The sequence below is a fragment of the Dama dama genome, chromosome 18, assembly GCF_033118175.1.
Source record: "Dama dama isolate Ldn47 chromosome 18, ASM3311817v1, whole genome shotgun sequence".
Classification (NCBI taxonomy): Eukaryota; Metazoa; Chordata; class Mammalia; order Artiodactyla; family Cervidae; genus Dama; species Dama dama.
The window spans coordinates 71,456,406-71,468,686 of record NC_083698.1 but is presented as its reverse complement, the minus strand read 5'-3'; the positions used below and the strand labels follow the sequence as shown (position 1 = coordinate 71,468,686).

General features: G+C 53.1%; 1 protein-coding gene across 7 annotated transcripts in view; it reads right to left on the bottom strand.

The window, feature by feature from the left end:
• The window catches only part of TNS3 (tensin 3), a 220,581-nt gene that overhangs the window by 65,275 nt on the left and 143,025 nt on the right, over positions 1 to 12,281 (bottom strand). For all 7 annotated transcript variants that reach the window (XM_061165571.1, XM_061165570.1, XM_061165564.1 and 4 more), the window contains one exon: positions 612 to 1,868. In XM_061165571.1, coding sequence (XP_061021554.1) covers positions 612 to 1,868 — 1,257 coding nt within the window. The remainder of the gene's footprint in view (positions 1 to 611; positions 1,869 to 12,281) is intronic.

The following is a 12,281-nucleotide window of genomic DNA, read 5'->3' as shown; positions in this document are numbered from 1 at the left end:
CCTAGCACAGGCTAGAACCCAATGCTTGCTCCCACATCCACTCGGCCATATAGCCAGAGGTCACCTCTGTCCACTACAGCCACCCCCAGCCTTCCCAGGTCTCGCAGCTGGGCAGGAAGCCCTGGCCCTGCACAAACCACGTTCTAAGAGCCTGCACAGTGCCCGCCTCCTGCTCAGCAGAGCCCTGAAGGCCGCAGGGTGCACACAGGTTCGCCCTCAGGGCCCGCGTCCCTGCTGTGCTGGGGCTGCCGCTGGGCCCTGCAGCCTGCCGTGGTGGCTGGGGTCCTTACCAAGCCTCTAGGCCCCGACTCCCCAGAACCTACCCCTCCATCACTCCTCCCACTCCCCACCTCCAGCCACCCCACAGCCCTCTCTCTCTAGCTCGAGCTTGCTGCCCCATGAACAGCCTCCCCACTCCCTGGGTGGCCAGCTCGTGGCCACTGTTCACACCTAAATGGTGTGGTCACTTGCCTGTCCTTACAAGACTGCACCCAAGGCCCCAGCTGTCCTCATTCCTCTCTTTCAGACTCTGTGATGAGCCCAGAGCTCTTCCATAAAACCTTATTCTGCAAAACACAGACAAGTGTGCATCCCATGAAACCCCAGCTCACCTTGCCTCACTGGGGCCCTGCCAGGGCCTTCTGTGTCCTGCAGGCGGCCACTTGCCCGCAGCCCGCCTCCCATGCCTTCTGGGGGCATGGGGCCATTGGCCTGGCTGCCCGACATGTTCATGTGGGTGGGGATGGGCTCAAACGTGGGGTCCAGCTCCAAGATCAGCCTGTTGAGCTGTTCAATGGATTGGTCGATGTCCAGGGTGGGTGAGCCTGGAGATGGGTCTGCGCCCAGCTCCGGGCCAGTACCATTCACGACTTTGACATCTGGAATCCTGGGTTTGAAGGCTGCTTTGCCGGGAGGGGGTCTCTGTACATCGGGAGGATGTGGCCCAGGGCCTATGCCCCTCTGGACGGCCACTCTGCTGCTGGCCCCCCGAGTGGGGGTGAGCGGGACCCTAGGCTGTGTCTGCAGCAGGCCGGAACTGTCGGTTGCACCACGGCTGCTGAGCCTGGCCTCCCCGTCAGGGGCAAAGCTGTACTGGTGAGCGGCCACCATCTGCTGCTGGCGCACCCAGGTCTGCGTGGAGTAGCTGCTCGGCCCATAGGCCTGTGTCTGGGTGGGCACGGAGGGCTTCCTGAGCACAGGTTGTGGCTGCTTGGGCTCGCGGCTCCCGAAAGCCCGCTCTCGCTCGAACAGGGGCTCCGCGGCGAGCCCCAGATCCGGGGCCAGAGCGCCATGCTGATCTTCGCCAGCGGTGCTGCCAAATCCATCAGACAGAAGGGAGTTCTGGCTGCTCTGGTGGCAGGTGAAGGGGCTCAGGTGGGCTGACTGGTGGCCCTCCGAGGAGGACAGGGTCCCGATGCTGTCCACACTGTGCAGGTCATGGCTAGGCATCTCGTCATCCAGGATGTCCGTCTCTCGGTCCTTGGGGGTGGTGTCTCCGTTCACGTGGACCTGGGCCGGTACAACGTGGCGGGTCCCGCTGTACTTGCTGCGAGCATCACTCATATCCTTGAGGGGGCTTCCAGAATCCTCAAGGCCAAAGCCACTGAGCAACTGATCCAGCTCGGCCTTCTCCTGGGGGCTCAGGCCCCTCTTGGGTCCTGGAGTCAGGTGCTCCTCGGTCCTGTCGGTCCTCACCGAGGCTGTGGAGTGGCCTGAGTCACTGCTGACAGACAGGGTGTGGTCGCTGTGGTCTGGGCTGCTGGCGGCCGGGACAGCGGGAGACCCACCTGGGACACTGGGATCTGAGGCGCTCTTCTTTCTCACCTTGGCGTAAAGACTGCCGTCCACAGGGCCCTGCGTGTGCAGCACTGGTGGGGAGGAAACGAGAGACAGACTGTAAGTCAAAGATGAAAGGGGGCTTTGGGCTCTCGGAACACATCTATATTTTGTCTAAACAAATAAACAAATTCATAACTTAGGATGGTGAGGGCCAAAGGCGCTTCTAGAATCCAAAAATTCTACATGTACTCCTGCGTAGCAAATGCCCACAAAGAAATCTGAATAATCAAACATCTTCAGGCCCTACCTTTTTATGCAAAGAGAAGGGTCATTTAGAGAATCTTTGGGCTTCTTCACACTCAGAGTCATCTTGCCCTGAGGGCTCACTGTTCATTTCATCTGTAGTATGAATGGTGAGCACAGCTCCACTCACAAGTCTCCAAGACTCAAGAATGGACTGTGCATAAGACAGGGGAGAGCTTCTGTCAGCACCTACAAGGCATCTTCCAGGGGCCTGGGTAACAAATCCTTAGTAAACAGAACATCTGACTTAGGTGCCTTCTGAGATCCACTAGAATCTCAACATGTAGCTCATCAAAAAGAGAAAGCACAGGAACTGGTCTCCCGCCTGCCTTCCTGGAAGTGCAGCATCTCTGGGCCAAGCTGCCCACGAAGGCACAGCAGGACCTCAAAACACAGAGGGGTAGGCACTGATCTCCATGCACCGGGATGGCCAAGAGAAACAAAATTAGGCCCCCAATGCAGATGGGAAGAGTGGAACCCTCTGCCACTATTATTAATTACAACCACTCGCTGGCTCACAGCAAAGAGCTGGGAGGGCACTCAACAGCACAAGAGAGCTCGCGGTCAGCACCTCCCCACTGCATCCTCCTCTGCCTCCCTGCTTTCCCAACTGTGAAACTACAGGCAGACCGCAATAATGGAGCCGCAGAGGGCCTGACCCGTGTCTGTGGCCCCGGGAGCCGCTGCATTCCAGCGGCGACTGGGCCTGGAGCCACTCTGAGGGACCCAGCTCTAGCTCTGATGCACTCCACCATCAGCAGGTTTCAGCCTTCTAAAAAAACACAGGGGTGACACTCCAGGACAGAGAACTGCGGGCTATCTTGGGCTGCTACGCTGAGAGCACATGAGACTCCGGCTTCCTTCTTATCTCAACTGTGCACAAGAGGAAGAAGCAGAGCGAGAAGTTGACGGGGAACACGGGACACAGGGATACAGGCTGGTGTGAACCTCAGGACCCTCCTTTTAATGTAGCGCCTGGTGGGTGGGCTGGGGGGAGCAATGATACACAAAATACAGTAAATAAACCAAGTCTGCAAGACAGACAACTGGATGTGAGCGTCTAAGTAAGAGGCAGGAACTAGATGCAGCCATAGGGTCGTTAGGGAATGGTGTCAACGACAGCTGGTGGTCACAGAGCACCAATCACGGGGTATGCACTCAGTGTATTTTCTCTGACTTTCTAGCATATTCCCTTTGTAAAGATGAAGAATTGAGGCTGAAAGAGCATGAGTAACTTTCCCAGGTCGGGGAGCTGTGGGAAGCCCAGGTGGGACCAAAACCCAGGTTCTCTGGCTCCGTAGCCTGGGCACCCCTGCTGCACGTGGCCTGTCCACAGACAGGTGGCACCCGGTCATGATGCTTTGCATAGCATCAGCAAGTGACCCGAAGGTGCCAGGGGGAGGAACTGCTGAACCCAGCTCCGCATATGAGGACCTCGGAATGAGTGCCCCAAGTTAGGGGACACCTGCAAACGTCACGCTTCCAACTGTCAAAGTGAAAAATCGACCCATGTGTGAGTCACTAGGTCACTGTGTTTAGGATGTTCTGGGCTCACGCAGAACAGCCCGTGGGTGAAGTGGGAGCTAGAGCATAAGACAGACACCAGTTCAAGTCCTCTGCCCCAGCTGTGTGCACAGTGGGGGGGGGGGGGGGGTGTGCCTGTGCCCTACATGAAACTCAAACACAGACACTGAAAGTCACAGTACACAGATGAGCATCTTTCATCTCATTTCTTCACCAGCTGTGGCCAACAAAATGAAGGCAAGACCTGGGGAATCAGGTATTCCCCTTTTGCTTTGCTGAGCGAGCAGCAGAAGACACTCTGCTCCATGAGAATCTCAATCCCCCCAGAGCGCAGGGGTGGACAGTGCCAGGCCCAGGGGTGGCCAGGGCAGACCACTAGCCTCACAGCCGGCAGGGAGTTGGCAATGTCTTAGAAACAGATGTCCATGCGTCCATGACTCCAGTCCTCCTCCCTCAATTTGAATGAAAACGGACTGGCACAATGAATTAAAGGGAAAAAGGAAGCCAAGAACGAGCTGTACAAAAATTCTGATTTACATTCAGGCACTGCCCCAAAGTGCCTGTTAATTATTTTGAGTAGAGCCCCGTGGCCAGCCTCACATGGAGAACAGTCCACAAGAGCCTGCAGGAAGCGGAAGAGGACAAGATATTCCCTTGGCTGCAGAGTTACAAGTAATCCCAATCTTACTGTTTTTATTAGTATTAGAAATCTTAAAATAATAATAAACACATTAAAAACAACCCGAGTGCCGCTGACAAAACACCGGCTCCGTGTGAGGCCAGGCACGGAACATTTAGGCCTTCGTCTCATGGACCCTCAGAGCTTCTTAGGGTATGCAGCAAGGGATGGAGCCAAACCCCACCACAGACTCCTTTCTAAACTTCCTACCATGCATGCAGGTTACTTTTTATGTTGGAAAATGTCCAATACCTTTTATATCTATAGGAAAACTTTACAAACCAAATCAGTGAGCCCTCAAAGTCAAACCCACCAAAACTTCTAAATCACTCTGTAGGAGCTTGAATCTTCCCAAAGGCAGCACCAGGCCCCTGGGGGGCTGTCCAGGGGGCCTCCCCACTGTACCATGCTTTGTGATCCCAGGGCGTGGGAGGCAAGGAGGGAGAAGGGCCTCTGGCACCCACTGCCCCTGCCCTGCATTCTCCACAGAAGGACTCGGAGTGAGTTTCCCTGAATCTGCAGGTGGGATTCCTGCTCGGCGTTTACTCTGTGCATTCCTGGTCAGGACATTTAGACTGTCCAAGCCCCTTATTTATAAAAGGGAATAGTCAGTCTTATCTTTCAAGGCACTTATAAGAATTAGAGGACATGTGTAAAAAACACAGGCCCAAGGCTCCCAATGTGTGAATTCATGGGTGATGTTGCTTCAGTCGTGTCCAATTCCTTGTGACCCCACGGACTCTAGCCTGCCAGGCTCTTCTGTCCATGGAATTCTCCAGGCATACTGGGGTAGGCTGACATGCCCTCCTCCAGGGGATCTTCCCAATCCAGGGATCAAACCCACATCTCCTGCGTCTCCCGCATCGGCAGGCAGATTCTTTACCACTGAGTCACCAGGCTACTTCTAATATGAGTAGCCACAATTTTTAAAAGCTCCTTCCATGGTGGACAAGGCCTGGCCTCCCCTGACTGTGCTGCTTCACTTCTCTCCTGTCCACCACTCAGACCACAGCAGGCACACTCCTGCCCCAGGACCTTTGCTCATGCCCTTCTCCACCTGCAGTGCTATCTTGGCTTGCTCTCTCACCTCCTCAGAGTGGATTCTCCTTTCTGTCCCTGCTGGGTGTTTGTCTGCGGCACACACATACAGCCAGATATGTTGCAGACTTACCAATGTCTCCCCCACAAGAACATGGGCTCCTGCAGGGAAGGGATCTGTTTTTTGTATCTGGGGATACCTGTGGTATTCCCAGCATTAGGGACCCCCCAGTGGGCCCCGAGTACTGAGAGACTGAATGTTCTGGCTTCTTCTTACATGATAAAACCTGGGGAACTATTTTGGAAAGATGCTCTGCTGTCTTAGTAGGAAAAAAAAAACAACTAATGACAGCCATCCAAACAAACAAGGGTCTGATGGCAGAAGTGCCCACAGCCCTTGACCTGCAGCCCCAGGGTCTCCACGCCCCAGACACCAAAACAACCTCTCCAAGTAGACTGCACAGACCCACTTAGTGGGCCTTCAAATGCCACCCAATAAGACTGGGAAGGTGCTGAAGTCAATGTGAGGGTTTCAAAATGTCAAAGAAAACGAGTTGTGAACCTAAACATGACTCAATATACCTATTGGATAGGCAGAGGCCCAAGGGACATCTGCACGCTATCTGTGCGGCCGCAGGAACTGGGGGTGTGATGAGGGTCCTGACATACAGTAGGTGCATAACAATGACACTGAATCTTTGCCATTCCCCGTCTCCTTCATCCTCCCGCCACCTGTGAGGTGGACTTTTCCACATCGGTTGGTTCCCACAACTTCAGGGCGGGCAGGGTGTCCCCACCTATGTATGGCCCCTCTAAACCATACCTGGAGAAAGAGTGACCTTGCCTACACTGGGCTGGAATTTTGTTTTCTGAGACCCCATGTGAAAACTGCAGGGTGAGAGCAATGAAAACAGAATCACCAGGGACAAAAGTTATATGGGGGGTTTGGGGGAGGAAGTCATTGCATGACTGACTGCCAAACCCTCCATGGAAAATCAGACACAAGCCCTAACCTGTTCTGTGAAGCCCCCAAAACTCTGGTCAGTTTTCAAGGACATTCTGACATAACTGATGGCAAAGTACCTCTTTTAATGAGATTTGGAAAAGTGATGATGCAACAAGTAATTTTCAGAGAAGTGATGAAGCCAAACTTTCTTCTGGTGATGCTTGGAAGGGCTGGGGCTGAGGTCCCACCACTGCCACCATCGCCAGCCTCCAGCGGAAGGAAGGGTGGGGCCCCTCAGGTGAAGGAGGCTTGGGGCTGTGAAGCTCTGCTCCATCACAGAACGCAGAGTGCTATCAGAGCCACTGGGTGGCTGAAGGGTGGAAGGTGGAGTCGTTCACTTCATCTGCCCCTTGCATCCTTTCATATATTTAAATGACATGTTATAATTTTGTGCTTCCAGCTCATGGGGATTTTGAAGGAACTTAATCCTCATTCTGCAAATGGAGACCCCAATCACCAGACTGGGATGTGAGCCACCCAGGACCCCCAGCGTTTCTGCTGCAGATGCAGGACAAGAGACAGCCTCTACCTGTCCCAGTGCAGATCAACCATTCTCTGTGCCCCGTCCCTTCCTGCTGTCCCCACCCCATTGAACAGAGCCCAGAGCCCCTTCCAAAAGCTGGCCTGTGAGTTATCTGGTAATGTTTCCCCTGCAGCCAGGGCCTGGTTAAAAATCAAACATAACTACAGCTCCGATTGCTCCCACTGAAAGACACACCAGGGGGGTTCTCATCTGGAAAAAAAACAAACAAACCAGAAGGAAGAAAGAGCCAGAGGACATTCTCTGCCTCAGTAAAGGGCAGAGGCTGTCGGACAGACTTGCCACTCCACCCCAGCTACCCTGTGACGATTCCCTGCCCGCTCCCACTTGACTTTTGAGTGGGGGCTATCTCACAAGGAGGGACAGAGACACCCCCAAAATATTTCAAAAGCAAGCAAAGAAAATGAAGAAGACAGGAAGAAAAATGAAAACATTCCTTCCCATCCTGACTGAACACAGATTAACCAATGCCCACCTGTGCTCACAGGTATGTGCTCACAGGTATGTGAAGAATTGGCCAAAGGGAAGGCAACATCTCAACTTCACCTCCATTCAAGTACCAACCACTCGGGCCCCAAAAAGGTGTAGAACTGCTCTGTACTAAGTTCAACCATCCCCTAGCCCTGCTTCCAACAAAAAAATCGATTTGAAACAAAAGAGCAAACCTGACAGATACACTAAGCTCGCTGAAATCTTTCTTTCTTTCAAATACTGACTCTATGAATCTTATGTTTTACTATTGTGAAAGGTTTGCTTTAAAAAGTAACTTTTTATTTCAAAAGCGCTAACAGTATCTTCCCTGCAAGTCTTCACTGGAGAAAAACAGAAAACTCCTCTCCAGGAAACGTCCATTGAGAGTTTACTAAGCACTGACCATGGCTGCTGGTTAGTTGTTACTGGAGACTGAAATGGGATACTCAGCAAAGTCCCAATGATGTGCTGCGACGAACCAGCCTGGGGAATACAGACAGGAACAAGAGATGGAGGGCGTCAGGCACATCTCACGGCATCAGATGGGTCAGCAGAGACAGAAAGAGAGAGCAAGACTGCAGGAAGGGATGTTCCCAGAAGCCGCTGCTCTCAGGTGTGGGCTACATCCAGAGGAGGTTACAGAGAATCGTTACTTTTCTCATCAGAGGGCAGAACACAGGAAACAACCGTCTCCTGCAATAGGGCTGACATTCTAAAGACAGAGGCTCTTTTTAAGAATCTCCTATGTGCCAGGACGGGCTTTCCAGGTGGCCCTAATGGTAAAGAACCCTCTATAAGATGAGAAAACAGAAGCTCAGAGAGGTTATGCCAATATTTAACATAATAAAAGGTTACTGGAATCATCTGGAATGCAAATCTACCTCTGTTTCACTCCCAAATCCATGCTTTCTGTTTTTTTAAAAACACTGGAATTCTAAACCTGACCAACCACTTTAATGTGAAATTAACAATTTAATTTTGGAAAGGAATTTGCCTAAATATTTTCTTTTCAATTCCCTCTCTCCCTCTCTCTCTCACACACACACACTCCTTAGAAACTACTTAATAACCCTGCTTTCCTCCCTAACTCCTGAAATGGTTCGTTGTCGGGACAGGAGCCTGTGTTCTGAGGCTGCTGGGTTGATGATGGCAGTGTTATGTCTGTTTCCTAGGCTGCAGTAGCGGGAGCTCATGGCAGGCTGTGCATTTCTGTCCTTAAAATTAAGGAACTGTTCCCGGGTGGACCACTCAGTTCCCTCCCACTGTGCCCACCGCGCCCACCACGCCCACCGCACCCACCACACCCACCGCACCCACAGCCACTTGGGAGCCCTGATAAAGGAAAGGCTCCCCACCCACCCTGACTCACCAGGAGACAGGCTGTGTCTCTGGGCACAGCCTGCTGACCACTGTCAGTCACTTTACTTCCTGCGGCAGCTCCACATGAACCATCTCCAGCTTGCTCTAAAGATTCTCTGCTTGAGGCCACTCAGCTAAACCAATTCACTCTATCAAAAAGTCCCAATACCAGAACCTATATGTCCTCATGGAAGTCTTACAGCCACAGTCATCCCTGGAAAAGTGTCTGAGAAGAAAGAAAGAAATGATGCCATTGTCTGCATCCACATCCAAGGTCCTGAGAGCAACCAGACTCCAAAGACTTCAACTGACATCCTGGGGAGAGATGGGGAAACGGGCTCAGGGAGGGAAGGCTGCTGCAAAGGGCCATCAGGGGTGAGTGGGGTGACAGAAATGTCCTTACTGTGGCTGTGATGGGAGTTTCAGGGCGGGAAGTGAAACTCCTAGAACTGGGCAGTAAAGAGAGTGAACTTTACTGTATGCAAATTATACCTCAATGATTTAAAAGATCATGAATTCAAGCCAGAAATGAGGCTCACAGTGCAATGGGCCCCTGCTGTGTCCACCTTTCCCACCCACCTCGCCTCATCTCCACCCCCACACTGCTTGAATTCCTCCACCTTCTCCCTCTCTTCCAGGATCTTCCTTCCTTTTCCTAGACTCAGTGAGATCGTGGCGAGTTCTCTTGTCTTCAGTGTAGCTGTCAGGGTCCCTTTGTGCTCCACCCCCACCCCTGCCTTGTGACACACAGCTTGTTTTAACTTTTTCACTGGAGTGATTTATGTGCACATCCTCAGTCCCCCTCTAGATGTTCTGGCATAATCCACCTGGGTGTGAATCCTAATTAAAAATCCCGCCCACAGCTGTGTGACCCTGGGTGAGTTACTCAACCTCTCTGAGCTCCACTTCCCTTATTGGAGAAGTTGGCTGGCAATGGGGTGCTTGATGAGGTTTGCCCAGGATCATCCTGGTGATTCAGTGAGACCAACACAAAGGGAAGAGATGAGGGACACTGTCTCTGCAAGTCCCCACATCTGTCCTCCAGCCCAGAGCCCAGGGAATAAGAGTGTCTCATGGGGTCTCGTAAAGGAGTACTCTTAACAGCCTAACTGACCTCACACTTCGGAATTACGTTGAAGAATTGCTTTTTAATAGAGATCTAAAGTAAAAGATGGAATTTTAAAAATACCCTCTGAAGATTCTGTAAGTCATCTCATGCGGGGCACAGTAGGGCCCTCCAGCTGCCTAAGCAGCCCACCTCCAGCTCTCGCCAGATGTACAACACTGCTCGAGCCACCTAGTCCGCTCTGCTCCTCAGCCTCCTCCAGGACTAATGACCACAAGGACAAAAGCAGTTAGCAGTAAGCTAGCTGAGTGACGCCAGGGGCTCTGCATTGTCTTGGTGGATTCACCACAAACTCGCTTCAGCTGAATCCAGGCAGTTGTGGGGGCCTCATCCCATTCCGCAGGGCCCAGCAGCAGGATGAGCAACACTTTGACGGATCTTTCAATGCATACCCAGGGCCCTTCCTCACCTTTGTACCGCTCAGGCCCCTCACCCAGTGGTTAGAGACCATCTCTCCCAAACCAGCTGCATCAGCTCTGACTGGCCAGTGTGGGAACCAGTGATACACTGCCCAGCTTTACATTCTGAGGATGGGCCCTGGAGCATTGGCCCAGCACCGCAAGACATGCAGAAGCAGGCGAGCATCTCAGTGCCTGCTGTGTGGCGTGCAGGCAGAGGGGGCACCAGGACTCCAGTGTCTGAGGCGTGGGCCCAGAGCAGGAGGCCGGGATGAGCGGGGTCAGTGACCCTCCACGTCCTCTGGCCAGGAAGGGAGCTGTTGGAGGCTCTGGGAGTGTCCCAGGGACACCTCCTCTCTCAGGGGCCTGTGGGGGTCGCAGGACTTTCAGGATCAGGAGAAACACCCAGGCTCGGCCTCACAGGAGGGTCCCTGTCATCTCACTGAGTCACTCACGCTGAGATCTCTCTTTTTCCACTTGGGACATTTATAACTGCAGCATTTATAACCTCTGAGGAAACACAGCACGCTTTTATTTTACTGCAGTGGGGTTCCGCCTCTGGGCTAATTAAAGGCTCCCTTGCGTGTATATTGAACGAGTTCCTATTCCAAAAAAATCGAGAGCTAAGAAAGGATGGCCACACTGGGACCTCTGAGAATTCGACCTTTAGTGCCCAGCAGCACAGATGGGTGACTGGACTGTCCCAGGTGAGATGAAACGTGCCCTTCTCTTCTAAACCAAAGACAGACAATGCTACGAACAGCTCAGAACCCCAGGGTTGTGAAAGCCTGGCCCGAGCTCTTCCCCAGGCCAAGTTCCAGAAATAACTCCATGTAGCACAGAGCTTCTCTGGACATGCCATCTCACACCTTGAGAGCAAACGCCTGCCCAAACCCCCAAACCCAATACTGTCCCCCTGAATGCCAGACGGGGAGGCACCTAAAGTAGGAAGGAGGCACCTGGCCTGCCAAGAGGAGCGGATGGAAATCGCTCCCTTGGGAGCCAAGTCGGGCTCTGTGTAAATGTTTTCTAAAACCGAGGCAGGCTATAAATTCTTGGAAAAAAATAGTGAGAGCAGGCGGAGCGGGGTGTTCCAGCCAGAGAGGCACATGGCTCGTGGAAAGGAACGTGCCAACAGCAGAGCCCATGTCTGGGACACTGGAGCCACACGGATTCCAAGCGCTCCTGGCAGTCCTCTGGGTGAGGCCCGGAATGCAGCGATAACAGAGGCTAGGCTTCACCGTGGGGCTGTGGCAGGCATGTCCCAGCCACGGTGACCGTGCCCCAGACAGCAGGCACAAACAACGCCGGCGGGACACTCCCATGGCGGCCCCCTCTCCTGTCCAACCAACACCCCAGCTTGGAGCGTCCCATCGAGGGCACTTATCACAGCACCTGATTCCCTCCCAGGCACTCATCACTGTGGAAACACACCTGAGCCCCAGCTGGCCAAAGAAACAGGAGGCCTTGTGGCCCACTCAGAAGTCACCTGAGCCAGCCAGCCACGGAGCTGACCATGAGCTCCTGCACATAAACCTCACCTCAAACCATCGCTGACCCTCCAAAGGCAGAAGCAGCTAAGACTCCTCTCGCTTGCAAATAAACAGTCTTCTGCCTGGCCTTCCTTCTTGCCAGGTTAAAGCTGCTGTTCTGCTGATCACTTACCACCGGACACCCTCTCCCCTAGCAGAAGCCATACACACACACACACACACACACACACACTCCCTGCTTACCTTGCTTCCAAATAGCCCTGTAGCTTGTTTAGCCCACAACCCCAGAACATAGCATCTCGGGGTGGGGGCGTGTCTCCCTGCCAGGGACCCAGCCTTGCTCTCCAGGCAGTCCAGAAGGTAGAAGACCTTGTTAGCTAAGAAAGGGACTTTGGTTCCACCAAAAAAGGCCAGTGTAATGTAAACATGTGGGTGGGGTTTCCTGCAATCAGGTTTAATGAAATTTGAACCCTGGAAGCCGAGGAGGCGGGGAAAGGCTCTACTGGAGAGCCACCCCGAGACCTGTGTTCACTCCCAAGACTTCTCAGCTGGCCAACTGATGGG